This window comes from Strigops habroptila, chromosome 1, assembly GCF_004027225.2.
Source record: "Strigops habroptila isolate Jane chromosome 1, bStrHab1.2.pri, whole genome shotgun sequence".
NCBI lineage: Eukaryota > Metazoa > Chordata > Aves > Psittaciformes > Psittacidae > Strigops > Strigops habroptila.
This window is the reverse complement of record NC_044277.2, coordinates 139443385-139456893: the sequence shown is the minus strand read 5'-3', so window position 1 is coordinate 139456893 and position 13509 is coordinate 139443385. Positions and strand designations below refer to the sequence as shown.

At 39.5% G+C, this 13509-nt stretch overlaps 1 protein-coding gene across 3 annotated transcripts in view; it reads right to left on the bottom strand.

Annotated features, from left to right (window-relative positions):
* The window catches only part of RBMS3 (RNA binding motif single stranded interacting protein 3), a 712107-nt gene that overhangs the window by 75927 nt on the left and 622671 nt on the right, over positions 1 to 13509 (bottom strand). For all 3 annotated transcript variants that reach the window (XM_030490138.1, XM_030490143.1, XM_030490152.1), the window contains 2 exons: positions 13265 to 13371; positions 1176 to 1222 (listed from right to left, as the gene is read on the bottom strand). In XM_030490138.1, the coding sequence (XP_030345998.1) occupies positions 1176 to 1222; positions 13265 to 13371 (154 nt within the window). The remainder of the gene's footprint in view (positions 1 to 1175; positions 1223 to 13264; positions 13372 to 13509) is intronic.

The window sequence follows — 13509 nt, the reverse complement described above, 5'->3', positions numbered from 1 at the left end:
CTATGAACTAGTGAGGGTTTTATTTATAGCCTATAATGTGTTACCAGCTGAAAAGTATGATGACAGAGAAGAAAGACTTGTTTGGGAAGTCAGAACAGGGAAACAGAACCAGAGGATCCTGAAATCACAGCTCTGCAAAAACCCTCTTTCTGTGAGATGTTCTGGTTTAGCCACTTCCTCCACAGCTTGGGAATACCACGAGTCCTACAAAGCTACTGCTTGTAAAGGGCACTGAAGTAAAATATACTAACTATCGCCATTGATTTTTTTTTTTTTTTTAACTACTGGGAACGTTGGTTTTTGGTTTTTTTCATAAATGCTTTGACTAGCAGTGCCCTAACAAATATCTAACAAATAAACCCGTTCTTGTCTATTTCAATACATTCCTCCCTTCAGCTGGAGAACACAGACAGGAGTATGCATGGAATTTGATAACCATATCAAACATGTCTCTGATCAAAGACTAACTGTCCAAGAGTTAAGGGCCGAACCTCTTGATTCTCTTTAAATTGTTGTTAACCTCTCTGAAAGGATACCTAGATTTCAAGGTTCTGTTTTTCTAGCTCATGAAATAATTGGAAATGTAATAATTCAGGTAAATGATACGATGATACAACATCTCTGCTAAATCTGAAAAGATTTGCAATTCTATGTGTCGGCAAACAGTAATTGAGAAACAAAGAGTCTTGCTCAGAATTTTACCCCTAAATCCCACCTACTTACGCACTAATTTAAGGCTTTCTCCCTGTCTGGCATTTCTATTCAGACAATGCCATGGAAGCCAGCCAGCGTGTAGAGAGAACCCCAGATGAAGTAACAGATCTATTATCCAAAATATGCTGGAATCTTCAATGATTATTTTAACAAAAGCAAAGTCAGTAAAGGGAAACTTTACTGGTTTCCACTTCATGACAGAGACCGATTTAAAAAAACATCCACTAGCATTTGCCAAACAGAGATGGAAACTATTAGGAAAAACAACTTCCCATTCAAATGGATATTACAAACAAGAGGGCATAAAACCAAAAGGGAAACTAAAAGAAGAACTTACATGCTTCAGACAAAATATGACTGAGTGAATTAACTTCTGAATAAGTTTCACCACAGAAAGAGAAAACAGAAGATGGCATTCAAAATCATTTTTATAAAGGCGTAAGAAAACATGCATTCCTTACCCATTCTGTATAGCAGCTGTTGGATCATAAGTCAAAGCCATGCCAGCCTGCACATAGTTAGGGAAGAAAAACAGATTTTTACTGTTACTGCAGGGGAAAAGAAAAAAACAACCCAAAACAAAAAAACCCCATTAAACATATTCTAAGCCAATATGAATAAAAGCTGACTGTAACTTAGATGGAAATCTAAATTCTCCAGAGAAGCTCAGATGGCCCAAAGCAGCACAGACAGGTTGGCTATGTCCCCTGCCTGTGAGATCCCTGAGAAACAGATCTGTTCAGTATGTCGGTTGTCATCTCTCCATAACATTTAGGGCAACTGGTGGTTTTGTTGCACCAGCATCAGTTAATAACTCCACTGAGATCAAGGCATTTACATCCGATTGCTCACTGTAACAAGACAGGGCCAAATCCTGCTGTTGCCTGTGAGACAGGTAGCTAGTAAATATTCTAAAGCCAACTTCACAAGAGCTTCTCAGGGAAGGAGTCTCATCTTTCCTACAAAAGTAACGCCCTGCATGACCCCAGTCTGTTTCCCTAGGCTGTCACTTGTACTTACAGTTAATTCAGTATCACAAGACAAGAAACAAAATGTGGGCTGTGAAGCAGAAAAGACCAACCAAAAACCAAAAAAAAAAAAAAAAAAGAAGGAAAAAAAAAAGTGCTTGAGTTTTTAAACAAGGCTTTTAAAATACTTCAGATATCTGGGCAGCGAAAGAATTTGTTAATGGGCTACACAGAGCCTTTCAGCTGCTGCTCACCACCAAGCAGATGGTGACCTGTGCGAAAGGATTTGGCAGCATCCAGTTAACAACCGTCACCACAACCACCATTAGCAGACATCCACAGGTACTGCAGGAAAGGCAGGGAGAGAGTGAGCCGGAGACTGAATTTCCCGCTCTACCTTGTGCTCTAAGACAGCAGTCAGGGTCATGCAGGAAGGAATAGGTTTTTCCCCAGCATTTAAAGACGTGGAAGTGACAATATCTCTCCCACACACTGCATTTGCTTTGACTTTTTGTCTTCCTTCCACCACTCCCTCTCTTTGTGAAATACTTGCCAATGTTACACTACCAGGAGACAGGAAGACATCTCTTTCTGTTTAGGGCTAGAAGCAGAGAGGAGAGGACCACTATTATTCGAGATTCTGCTCTCCCTTTGGGAGCAGCTGAAAAATGGCCACAGCATCATCCCACCCCAAGGCACTGCAGTTCTCTCTCCTTGACATACAGACCGTATGCTCATGCTCATTGCCTGAGACAGGAGACAGCAGCATTTGCTTCAAGGACAGGTGCTTTACCAACCACAAAGCAGAGTCTGTGCTCCTGGTGGGAGTTCTTAATGCCCCTGGACCCATCTACCAAAGTACTTTTGAATAACAGCATCTGCCCCCTTCCAGATGGCTACTCAGACAGGTCAGGAAGCGTTTGGGCTTGGCCAGCTCCCATGCAGGCAGGTGAGCAGCCAGGGTAAATGCTCTGTTGATGAGCAGGCAAAGAACAGGCAGCACTCCTAGAAGAGGCAGCTGCACACTGGTCTAAGAGGAGATGGTCCAAGATTCCAGAGGCCAAAAGTAATTTCTGATCTGAAAGTGGTAGGCTTAACACTACCTTATGTAGCAAAAAAAGATGTTCATGTCATTATTATATTTGTTTATTTTTCTCATTCTTTTAAGTAGATGCGAGGGCAAACACTTTGCTTATTGAAAACGCCATTGTTTTAATAAAATACATACTATCTCCCAAGCAAAGGATAATTTGTGAGACTAAGGCCATGAACAGATGACTATTTTTTTAAAGTGCATTCATTTCATACAAAGAAAAATAAAAATTACTATTTCTGGAGGTTTAAAATGTCAAAGAGTAAAATTTAGGGTGACCCCAACCACTGATAATTTTGATGCAAAAATAAAGTAGCTTAGAAAATCACAAGGGATGATCAATTTGGTTTTATAATTATTATTCCCAGCACATTATATTTTTTTGTAAGGTTGCATTAATTACTAATGGAAATGTATACAATTCATCCCAAAAGAGAGCTGTCATGGTTTAAACCCAGCCAGTAATTCAGTACCACACAGCCACTCACTCACTCACCGCCACTTCCCCGCCCGGCGGGATGGGGAGGAGAATCGGAAGAATGTAAACCCCACGGGTTGAGATAAGAAGAGTATAATAACTAAAGTACAGTATAATACTACTGCTGCTAATAATAATGATAAGAGAAATAACAAGGGGAGAGAATATAAAACCAAAAGGGGAAGGGGAATTAAAAACCAGTAAACACAAGTGATGAACAACGCAACTGTTCACCACCTGCCAACTGATGCCCAGCCTGACCCAAGCAGTGATTGGCCCCTCCCGGGTAACTCCCCCAGTTTCTATACTGGGTATGACGTGCTGTGGTATGGAATACCCCTTTGGCTAGTTTGGATCAGGTGCTGTCTCTGCTTCCTCCCGGCTTCTTGTGCCCCTCGTCACTGGCAGAGCATGAGACTGAAAAGTCCTTGGTCAGGGTAAGTGCTACTGAGCAACAACTAAAGCATCGGTGTGTTATCAGCACTATTCTCAGACTAAAGGCAAAACACAGCACAGCACCAGCTACTAGGAAGAAAATTAACTCTATCCCAGCCAAAACCAGCACAAGAGCCAAAAAAACTTTAATATCATAAAAAATTTTTGTCTGCAATATATTTTAGAGAAAAAATCCTAATAAGAATGAGGGTGCAGAAAGGATAAATTGCAGCAGCTCTTTACTGCCGCTCTAACAATGCTCAATGTGCACCTGAGACCTGCAAACACATGTTTATGCCACTTTCAGTTACTTGTCTCACGGATATTTGAGTACATGGTCATACACAGACCTTCAGCCTGCCCTCATGTCCCAGACCTGCATGTGGGTGCATGCAGACAACCTGCACATACTCCATGATATATATAGAATCATAGAATCATAGAATGGTTTGGGTTGCAAAGGACCTTAAGATCATTTAGTTCCAAGCTCCCTGTCATGGGCAGGGACACATATATTAGCATCACATCCATTACATAGTATTGGTACTAGGAATAAGGGACACCACTATGGGCCTGGCAAGTACAAAATATGAAAGTCTAGGCACTCATCATCTTATCCATGCTTCATATCCATACTGCAAGATGACAGATTACCAGAATCTGTTCAAGAACTGCAGCAGTGACAACTATAAATATCGCTACCACATTTGCCTGTAAATGAAAGTTTCACATCAGACAAATATGACACAGTGTGTGGCAATACGTGCATATGGCACACCACCTACAGTTTGCCCAGTAATATTGCTAATATGCCCCCACTGCTGAATAGCCTTAAACAGCTGCTATATCAAATAGCTGCTAACAGAGGACTATTTACTTCTTTCTCATCAAGTTGTGTAATTCCTCCCTACAAAATTAAGCTGGCTGGAAGCCCAGGAGAGGCGACAGTTAGCCTGGACCAGTGAGAGATTTATGGTCTGAAGCATCCTTATTCATCAGGAGTAAAAACTGATGAGCAATAACAACTTACTGGAAAATTATTTGCACTTTGCTCCATAGCGCACAAACAGGAATTCCAAAAATACCAAACAAAAAATATTAGGATTGGCCTCATATTTCCACATGATAGAGGTACATCTTATTCTGTCAAAACCAGAACCGAATGTAGCTGTCACTGTGCTTAATACAGTATTAACTATACTAAGGCACTGGTTAATGCCTCTACAGCAGTTGTGCTGAAGAGTGTTTTCTTCCAGGTCTCTTCATCTACTGTTTTGCACATGTTTCAGTGGAAGGATAGGGTCTTATTCCTTCTTCTAATAGTGACACTTCCTCATAAAAAGCCACCTCAGAGAGTGGCACTGATGATGGAAAGCTGCTTTAGGAAAATATTTGTCAGATAAATCTTCTATGAAGGAACAACTGCACCACAGAATTTTTATGCCACTCAGCCAGTAATGGACATACACTCAGGTATTGAATGAGCTCCTGCACCTCAGCATTTCAACATGCAATCCCTTAAAGTAATAAAAAAAAATGAGTATCTTCTATCAGTCCCACACATAATAATAAAGACGATTCTCAATGGTTACTTGACCAGTCTGTTCAGAAAGTCACTTGACACAGAAATAAAACCAGCTCATTCAAAATATTGATTTTTTAAAAAGAGTATTTAAACCATATGTTTACTTATCACTCATTTTTACCGAAGCATCTGAACTCCAGACAATGGAATTAAGATTCTTGCTATTTTGTTGCTGCATTTTTCTAATTAATGACATCAATGAACAAACAGATTCTAAAACCAAGAGACCCAGTCTGAATCCTTCTTTAAATTTAAGCTCTTTCCTTCACTAGAGTGCAGCAAATATCAGAAAGCCTCTGTAAGGCAGGGGCTCCCCCAGGAAGTTTGAAGGCCTTTGCTTAACACTTCACTGCAAAAAATTTTCCATAGGCAAAGATAAGGTGTTCTGTTTCTGTTTTTTCCCATCTCTTTGTTATGAGTTGAACATAAATGAGCACATTTGCCTCATTAAAAAGACTCTTAGATGATCACATTCGCATTGCTTATGTAAATCGGATTTGTAAATCTTTCAAAGAAATTATTAAGTTGTGAAGTGATTATTGAAAAAAATGATCACATCTTCAATATAATATGAAATAAGGTGGGTTTATTACTTCTCTTCTGAACCTCTGTAAGCCTTCACAAGAAGCCAGTATCTGACTTCCAGCAAACACATAGCTATAAATGACCAAATTTTAAGTTGCATGGTATCTTCTGTGTTGCTGGGAAGCAGCTTTCATGAACAATTTCACCAACATATCATTATGTGGGTGTTATACCAGAAGATAAGTCCCTCTTCCCCATCTCCTCTGATTCATACCCTCATCCTTCCACACTGGAGGGCTGCCATCCCAGGGAAATGAGTGTGTTCTTGGCTACTACAGCGGAATCAATTGAAATTCCAACAATGAAATTCCTCTACTTGTTTGTTACCACTGCTAACATCTGCCAGGCATCACAACATAAGGATCTCTTCTGCTCTGATAGCAGATACTGTGACTGAAACGCTGTGGAGAAGGAAGAGAGAGATGGAAGAAGAAACCAACAACCCAAATGAGACTCATTTAAAATATTGATTTGATAGAAAAAGCTCAGCCACCAGTAAAGTTAACGTGGCAGAGTTCCTTTCTTTGACTATTTAAACAGTTCTGTCAGAAGCATTCCACACTATTAGCAATATTTCTGAATTTAATTCTGAAAAAAACCCCGCCTTTTCTTTTTAGATGAGAAATCTAGAATACAAATGTGACACCCCTTAAATATATAGATGCATATGAAAGAAACAGAGAATTTCCCAGTGATATGTGCTCCTTAAACAGCTCCCAGGTTCTGGGAAAAGAAGTGGTTGTGGAAATGAAAATATATAATACTGAGGTCAAACTTGGGAAGAGATTAATGAACCTCAGAATGTCAGAGGTTGAGCTGATAAACACAACGACAAGTTCAGATACTCAAGAGAATGATAAGAAACCCTTTTTGTCCTACAGAACTGGACTGGAAATCTGATCTACACAGCTTCTGGTTTGGGGATTGAGTCATTTTGCTCCCACTTCAATTTATCTGGTAAGTTTAAAGATAAATGCTGAAGTTGAAAAAAGTTACAAAACAAAAAAAAAAAAAAAGAGGCTAATATCTTCCTCACAGAGACATATATAATACAATATAGTTATTCTGTTTCCATAGCCAACTCATAAGTTTAACCTTGCCATCTTCAGGTCTATGAACCATCTGCTTTTGGGGATATGGCACACTGATATATATTTTGGGGATATGGCATTTTGCCATCAATCTGAGCCGATGTTAAATCAGCTGTGGATTACAGTCACATCTGCACACGAGATGTGTGTGTTACAGTGAACTGGGATGACTTCCAGGAATGGCTTGTAGCACTACTGAAAGTGTAAGACCATCAAGTATTTGTCAAGGATACAGAAGAGTGCAAAAAAAGGTATGTCCTTTTCCCCTGTCTCCAACATCTGTTTATTCTGAATAAGAAAACACTGTCATGGCAGCAGAATTTGGAGGAAAACTCTACTGCAAGAAAATCTCTGGGGCAAATGGCATGACATTTTTTACCACATAATGAAATCCAAAGCCAAAATGAAAACTAAGACAACTAATCTCAGAAAGCATGTGCAGTCCTGATTCTACTTTAATCAAAGCATGGCCCTTATTAGTAGTAAAACCGGTCCAATTTAAAATCCTGATTTCGGGGACAGTGATTTTATATAGGTCATTATTTTAAAATATTTCTATGTGCTTTATGAGCTCAAAAATCTAACAATTTAAACTGGTCTTTGGTATTTGTGCCTTTTAGGCACATTTTCAAAGTGTTGCCTACAATGAGAGCATCTTGTGACGAAGAATTTTAAACTCATTGCTCTGTATCTTTTCATTTATCTATAAGTTCACTTTTGCCCTCTTACTTTCTCCCTCTGTGTAAGCTTTTCTTCAGGTTCAACTCCTTCCTGCTAAACTAAGGTTTGGCTGAAAATGAGCATGCAAAATACTGACCAACAGCTAACTTGCATACTAGTATAGTAAACATGCATGGTTTGCATATGAGAGTACTACTGCGTGTCGGGGTATAATGCATATCTGGGTACTACTGCATATTTGGACAGGCCTGGAAATTGTCTCCTACAGAGAAGAAAAAATTATTTTTCTAGGTGTAAAATACATCAGCCCTAAACACTGAGGCTTATGGAACACAACTAAGTAGTACCTATCTCCTTGGAAGTATAAATAGAAATCTATGTCTAAGTTATAAATGGGCCTGGTAGAGATCTGCTAATCATTTCTATATGCCTGCTGCTGGTAAAGAAGGGACAACTGGCACCAGCATCAACTGCTTCAGCCCTTCACTGGTACTGACTTCACAAAAAAATCAGGAAGTCTCTCAAATTACCTATTGTATGGTTTTCTCTCTAAATTGGTTTGCATTAGACAAAATCATAATGAATAGCAGATAAAAAAAGAAACTGTTAACAAAAGCAACATTCCCAAAGTACTAGGTCATCTTATTTTTTAAGGAAGAATTAAAACTATGCTTAATTCTTTAGACATTTCACCAACTGATCTTGAAAGAAAACAAATGAGAAAGGGGGAAAGGGGAAAGTAGGAAGAGAGTTTAATCACTTGGCTGTTTAGAAACAAAAATGTAACCCAGATTACAGAAGCAAGAAAGCATTCACTAGAAGAATTATTGGTGGCAATTATTAAATATCATTATAGACATCAGACCAAATCGAATGACAAGGGGGTCGTATTCAGTGGTGCCTTCACTGTTGTGATATATGAACCAATACTGTAACGGTGGTATTCTCTTGCGAGAAAAGCAATGCAAATATTTAAATACTTTAAATTTTATAGAAACTTGCAAATGAAGTATCAAAGGTTTCTCCCTTTCTACTAGATAAATCTTCAATACACATATCAAAAGATTTTTTTCTCGGAATAACCAAAACAAAGTTTCAGTAAATCTGCAAAAAAGACTACGTTGTAAAATTTAAGTTGCAGGTTTTAATCCAATCTGATCTCAATTTGTAACTACTCCTGATTCCCCAGATGCATTTTCAACTAATGAATATTTTTTTGAGATATGTCACCCTCCTCTAGACCCGTCAACTGCAATTCAGAGGTAAATTACATCAAATATTTTACCCACAGAATTTGAATATGATTAGCCTTTATCACCATCTCAATATGATCTGGCCAGGGAAAGTTTCAAAAGAGATTGCTGAATTAAATCACTGTGACTCAGGAAAAACTAGCCTGAAAAAAAAAAATTTACTTTCTGTGCAGAAATTATGTCAGTTATTAGGTCAGAATTTCACTGCAACATTTGCAGGTTTCTCTGTATATTTCTTGCACCTATATGTTAGATGCCTAATTTGACAGCCTTTTACAAAGCCATCAATAATCTAAGCTCTCAGCTCCTTAGTCCAGAACTGGTCAGCCATCACAAATCCTCAGTCAAATGCCTCAGTAAATCTGCTGAGTATTTCCTGAGGCTTCAAACAAGAGTGGAAGGGTAAGGACTAGAAAGTGCTATCCAAGGTCAGGCATTCTTCCCTGGTTACAACTGGTCAAGTAACCAAGTACCAAAAAAAAACCCCAAACAACCTAAAGAAATTTTTCCTCAAGACTTGACTTTAAGAAGTAAGCCAATTTAACACCTAACTAAAGTACTTCTACATGGTTATGAGAAGCAATCTGCAAAAATATATGCTAGGAATAAGATTTTCTATTACATTCTGCAGTATAGCCTGAAAACTTTATATAAAAAAAAGTAATCCTCCCTTATAAAATTCCCCAGAAGCTCTCCATAAAAGAGAGCAAAACCTCTGAGACCAGCGTGGCCAGAGAGGTAACACCAAAGCAAACCTGCTCCTGCCTGCTAAATTTCCTGCCGTTTCCCCCATAGAGCAGAGTACTGGGCACAACTGTCTGTCTCTACATCGCATGCTCGAGTTTGAAGCCAGTGACAGAACTGCTCATGCTTTTTTCTGGGATCTGCCCTTCTGAGCAATAATCCTCTCGCATGCTCAGTGTTAATGCTGGTTAAACCTCAGAAGTTTTAGAAATGCCCTTCATGTAAGTATTCAAGAATGCAAAGGCTTATCTGAACAACAGCCAAAACACATCTTGGTCCAGATACCACAGGATTTGGCCAGGGTGGAAATACCGAGGGAGTACTCTCTTGGACACTATTTCAATGCTTTTCTTTAGGGAAGAAAACAAGAAAAAGCAGAGGTGCATGGAATATTTCCAGATCCCATTTGTAATCAGAACTATGACACTTGTCATCTATCAATTATTTCTCACTACTCACTGCCTGTCCCTTTTTAAAGAGATTAAAGTCGATGGGAGTAATTGTAGGAAGGTACCCAAGTGCTGCTACACAGAGAACAACTGAATGGTACATTGAGCTTAGAGTAAGATCATTAAAGGACAAAGAGAAAAAACCTATTGCATATAAAATACAAGAGTAATTACATAGAAGGATTTTACATTGGAAATAAGAAAATTAACAATGGTTGGGAAGAAATTCAATAAACAAGTGACTCTAAAAGAGAACATGCATTCTTGTCTTTGATGCTTTGAGTAGTAAATATCCAATGTGCAGCAAGGTATTAACCAGATGTTAATAAACAGAAAATCTAAGAAAATCTAAGAAAACAGAGCATTCATAGCCTGAAATATTTCTGAGTTTTTACCTTTATAATCTTTCAACATTTGTAGATTATACCATGACAACAGCTCTGCAGTTGAGTGCGAACACCACCACTAGAAACTAATTTTTAAATGTTGATACTATAAACACACCAACCACACCCTGCCTGTAGATCATAGTGGTATCACTGTGCTTTATATGAGCCACTACACTAGCAGCAAATGAACTATATATGATGTAATAAGCTGATGGCCTGAGGCCACAGACATAATGGTGGCTTGCTGGCTTTATTCTCGTTTATTGATTTGAACTGAAGGAAGTATAGAACAGAGGAGATAATAGCTATGATGGCGTTTACTATTTAAACAGGGATTTAGAGGTCTTTAAAATATGGATTATTGACCTTATTGAGGGTTTATTATTGTCTCATATATATAGACCTTTGTTTTTCAAGCTCTGTATACAATTACCTGAGTCTACCACTTGAAGTACTTCCTGGGCACTTACTCCTCAGTAGACCCATAACATGACAAACCATAATGACTCCTAAGAAAACATCTCAATTTTTTGAGACATACGACATAAGAACCTGCAATGAACCTTTGGAGTCTTCTGCAATCTCCTGTGGCAAATGTGGCTGTCACACTGGCACTTTCAGCCTGCAAAGCTAAAAATATTTTGGAGCATTGCTGTTGGAACAGTGTACAATAACCACCTTGCTGGAGGGAGAAATGTCTATGCTTTCAAGAGGCCTTTCTGTTTAAGGAGCTCGCCAATAGTGCAAGAGTATATATGTCATAAGCTAATGGTCCAAAAGATACCAGCTAGCAAAATCAAGTAGTTACAAAAAATCATAGAATCATAAAATCAACTAGGTTGGAAAAGACCTTTAAGATCATCAAGTCCAATCTTTACCCCAGGGCTGCCAAGTCCATCACTAAACCATGTCATTAAGGGCCTCATCTACACAGTTTTTGAACACTTACAAGGACGGTGACTCCACCACTGCCCTGGGCAGCCTGTTCCAATGCTGATCACCTTCTCTGTGAAGAAATTTTTCCTAATATCAGTCTAAACCTCCCCTGGTGCAGCTTGAGGCCATTACCTCTTGTCCTATCACTTGTTGCTTGGGAGAAGAGACCAACCACCTCCTCAATCCATCCTCCTTTCAGGTAGTTATAGAGAGCAATAAGGTCCCCCATGAGCCTTCTCCAGACTAAACACTGCCAGTTCCCTCAGTTGTTCCTCATCACACTTGTGCTCCAGACCCTTCACCAGCTCTGTTGTCCTCTCTGGACCTGCTCCAGCACCTCAATGTCTCTCTTGTAGTGAGGGGCACAGAACTAAACACAGGATTCAAGGTGTGGCCTCAGCAGTGCCCAGTACAGGGGGACAATCACTGCCCTGGTTCCTGCTGCCATGCTATTGCTGATATAGGCCAGAATGCCGTGGGCCTTCTTGGCTGCCTGAGCACAAGCTGGCTCATGTTCAGCTCTGTCAACCAGCACCCCCAGGTCCTTTTCCATGAGCAGCTTTCCAGCCACTCTTCCCCAAGCCTGTAGCATTGCATGGGGTGGTTGTGGCACAAATGCAGGACCCAGCATTTTGCCTTGTTGAACCTCATACCATTGGCCCATTGACCCAGCCTGTCCAGATCCCTCTGCAGAGCCTTCCTACCCTCTAGCAGATCAACACTCCCACCCAACTTGGTGTCATCTGCACATTTACTGAGGGTGCACTCGATCCCCTCATCCAAATCATCAATGAAGATAATGAACAATACTGGTCCTAAAAAAGCAGAAACCCTCTAGAAACACATAACTTAGGAATACCAAATAGTTTTCTTCTTTATTTGCTTTGTAAAATTGAAGTAAATGCAGCAAAACCCACAAAAAATACCCCGAAAAGAATTAGAATCAAAACAAAACACAAAACACCAATTTGTATTCTAGTGCATCACAACTGAGCAACATTTATTTTCCTTGAAAGGAAAATAAATCATAAACCCAAAGAATAGGTGTTTAAAATAGAAATACTTGCAAGTCATTCAGCATTCATAGCCATGATCATGCATAAGAAGGTACTATGGCCAGATCTACCTCATTTATTCAAGTGTCTTTATCCTGTAATAACATTCAAGAAGAGTAAACAGACTGTTGAAGAGTCAAATAAAGTCCTTTCTTATTTCACCCACATTTGGAGTCATTTCATGTACAAGTACACAGAAAGGAAACTCCAGTAAGAGAACTATTTGCAGCAGAGCAGAAAGCAACCATTAGATTTCTTTTTTTAACTTTGTACACATGATGGAGCTGGGATTACTGTAAACTGTTTTGTCTTGGGCAGAATGAAGAGTCCAGCTGAGATAAGCTTTTGGAAAACTTTTACATGGACCATATATTTGGATGTGCAACTGCATCTCTCCCTCTTGTAACAACTCACCTACTCCTCAATGATGTTCTATCACCAGGAAGTAGATGGAGGAAATAACATTATTGAGTTGCTTAAGTGTAAATTGATTTGGGGTTTATAAAAGTTACACCACAGGTGCTGATGGCACATCAGTAAGAGAATACTGGGCTCAGGTCTGGCTGCAGACAGAGTGCTCGCGGTGGGAGGAGGCTGCACACAGTTCCACACCAAACCCTGAAATTGTCTTTTCCTGTAACTTTACACTCCACACATTATTATAAACTCTGCGTATATGTCTTTCTCTGTGTGAAACTATTGTATTATGTGCGCAATCTGATTTCTTCGTAGCCCTATAAGGTAGATCTCCAGGTCTGCGGCTGACTTCTGCCAAACCCCACGAAAATTATTGCCGCGTGGCACTTACCTCTCCTTCTCTGGGCCACGGCCTTCCATTCTGTGTATATTTGCTTTGATTCTGGCGCTTCTTTTGCCCTCCATCAGCAAATTTGCACAGCAAAGGCTCAGTGGGGGCTGTGAAGACAAGAAACCCAGTCTGTATTAGCATCCCCCCCAAAGAAAGTGATTATACCAGCAACAGTAGTGCTTTGTAATACTGATCTTTTGAAGTAAAGTCTTGCCTTCTGCAGATATTTTTTGCCTCTTTTAGCC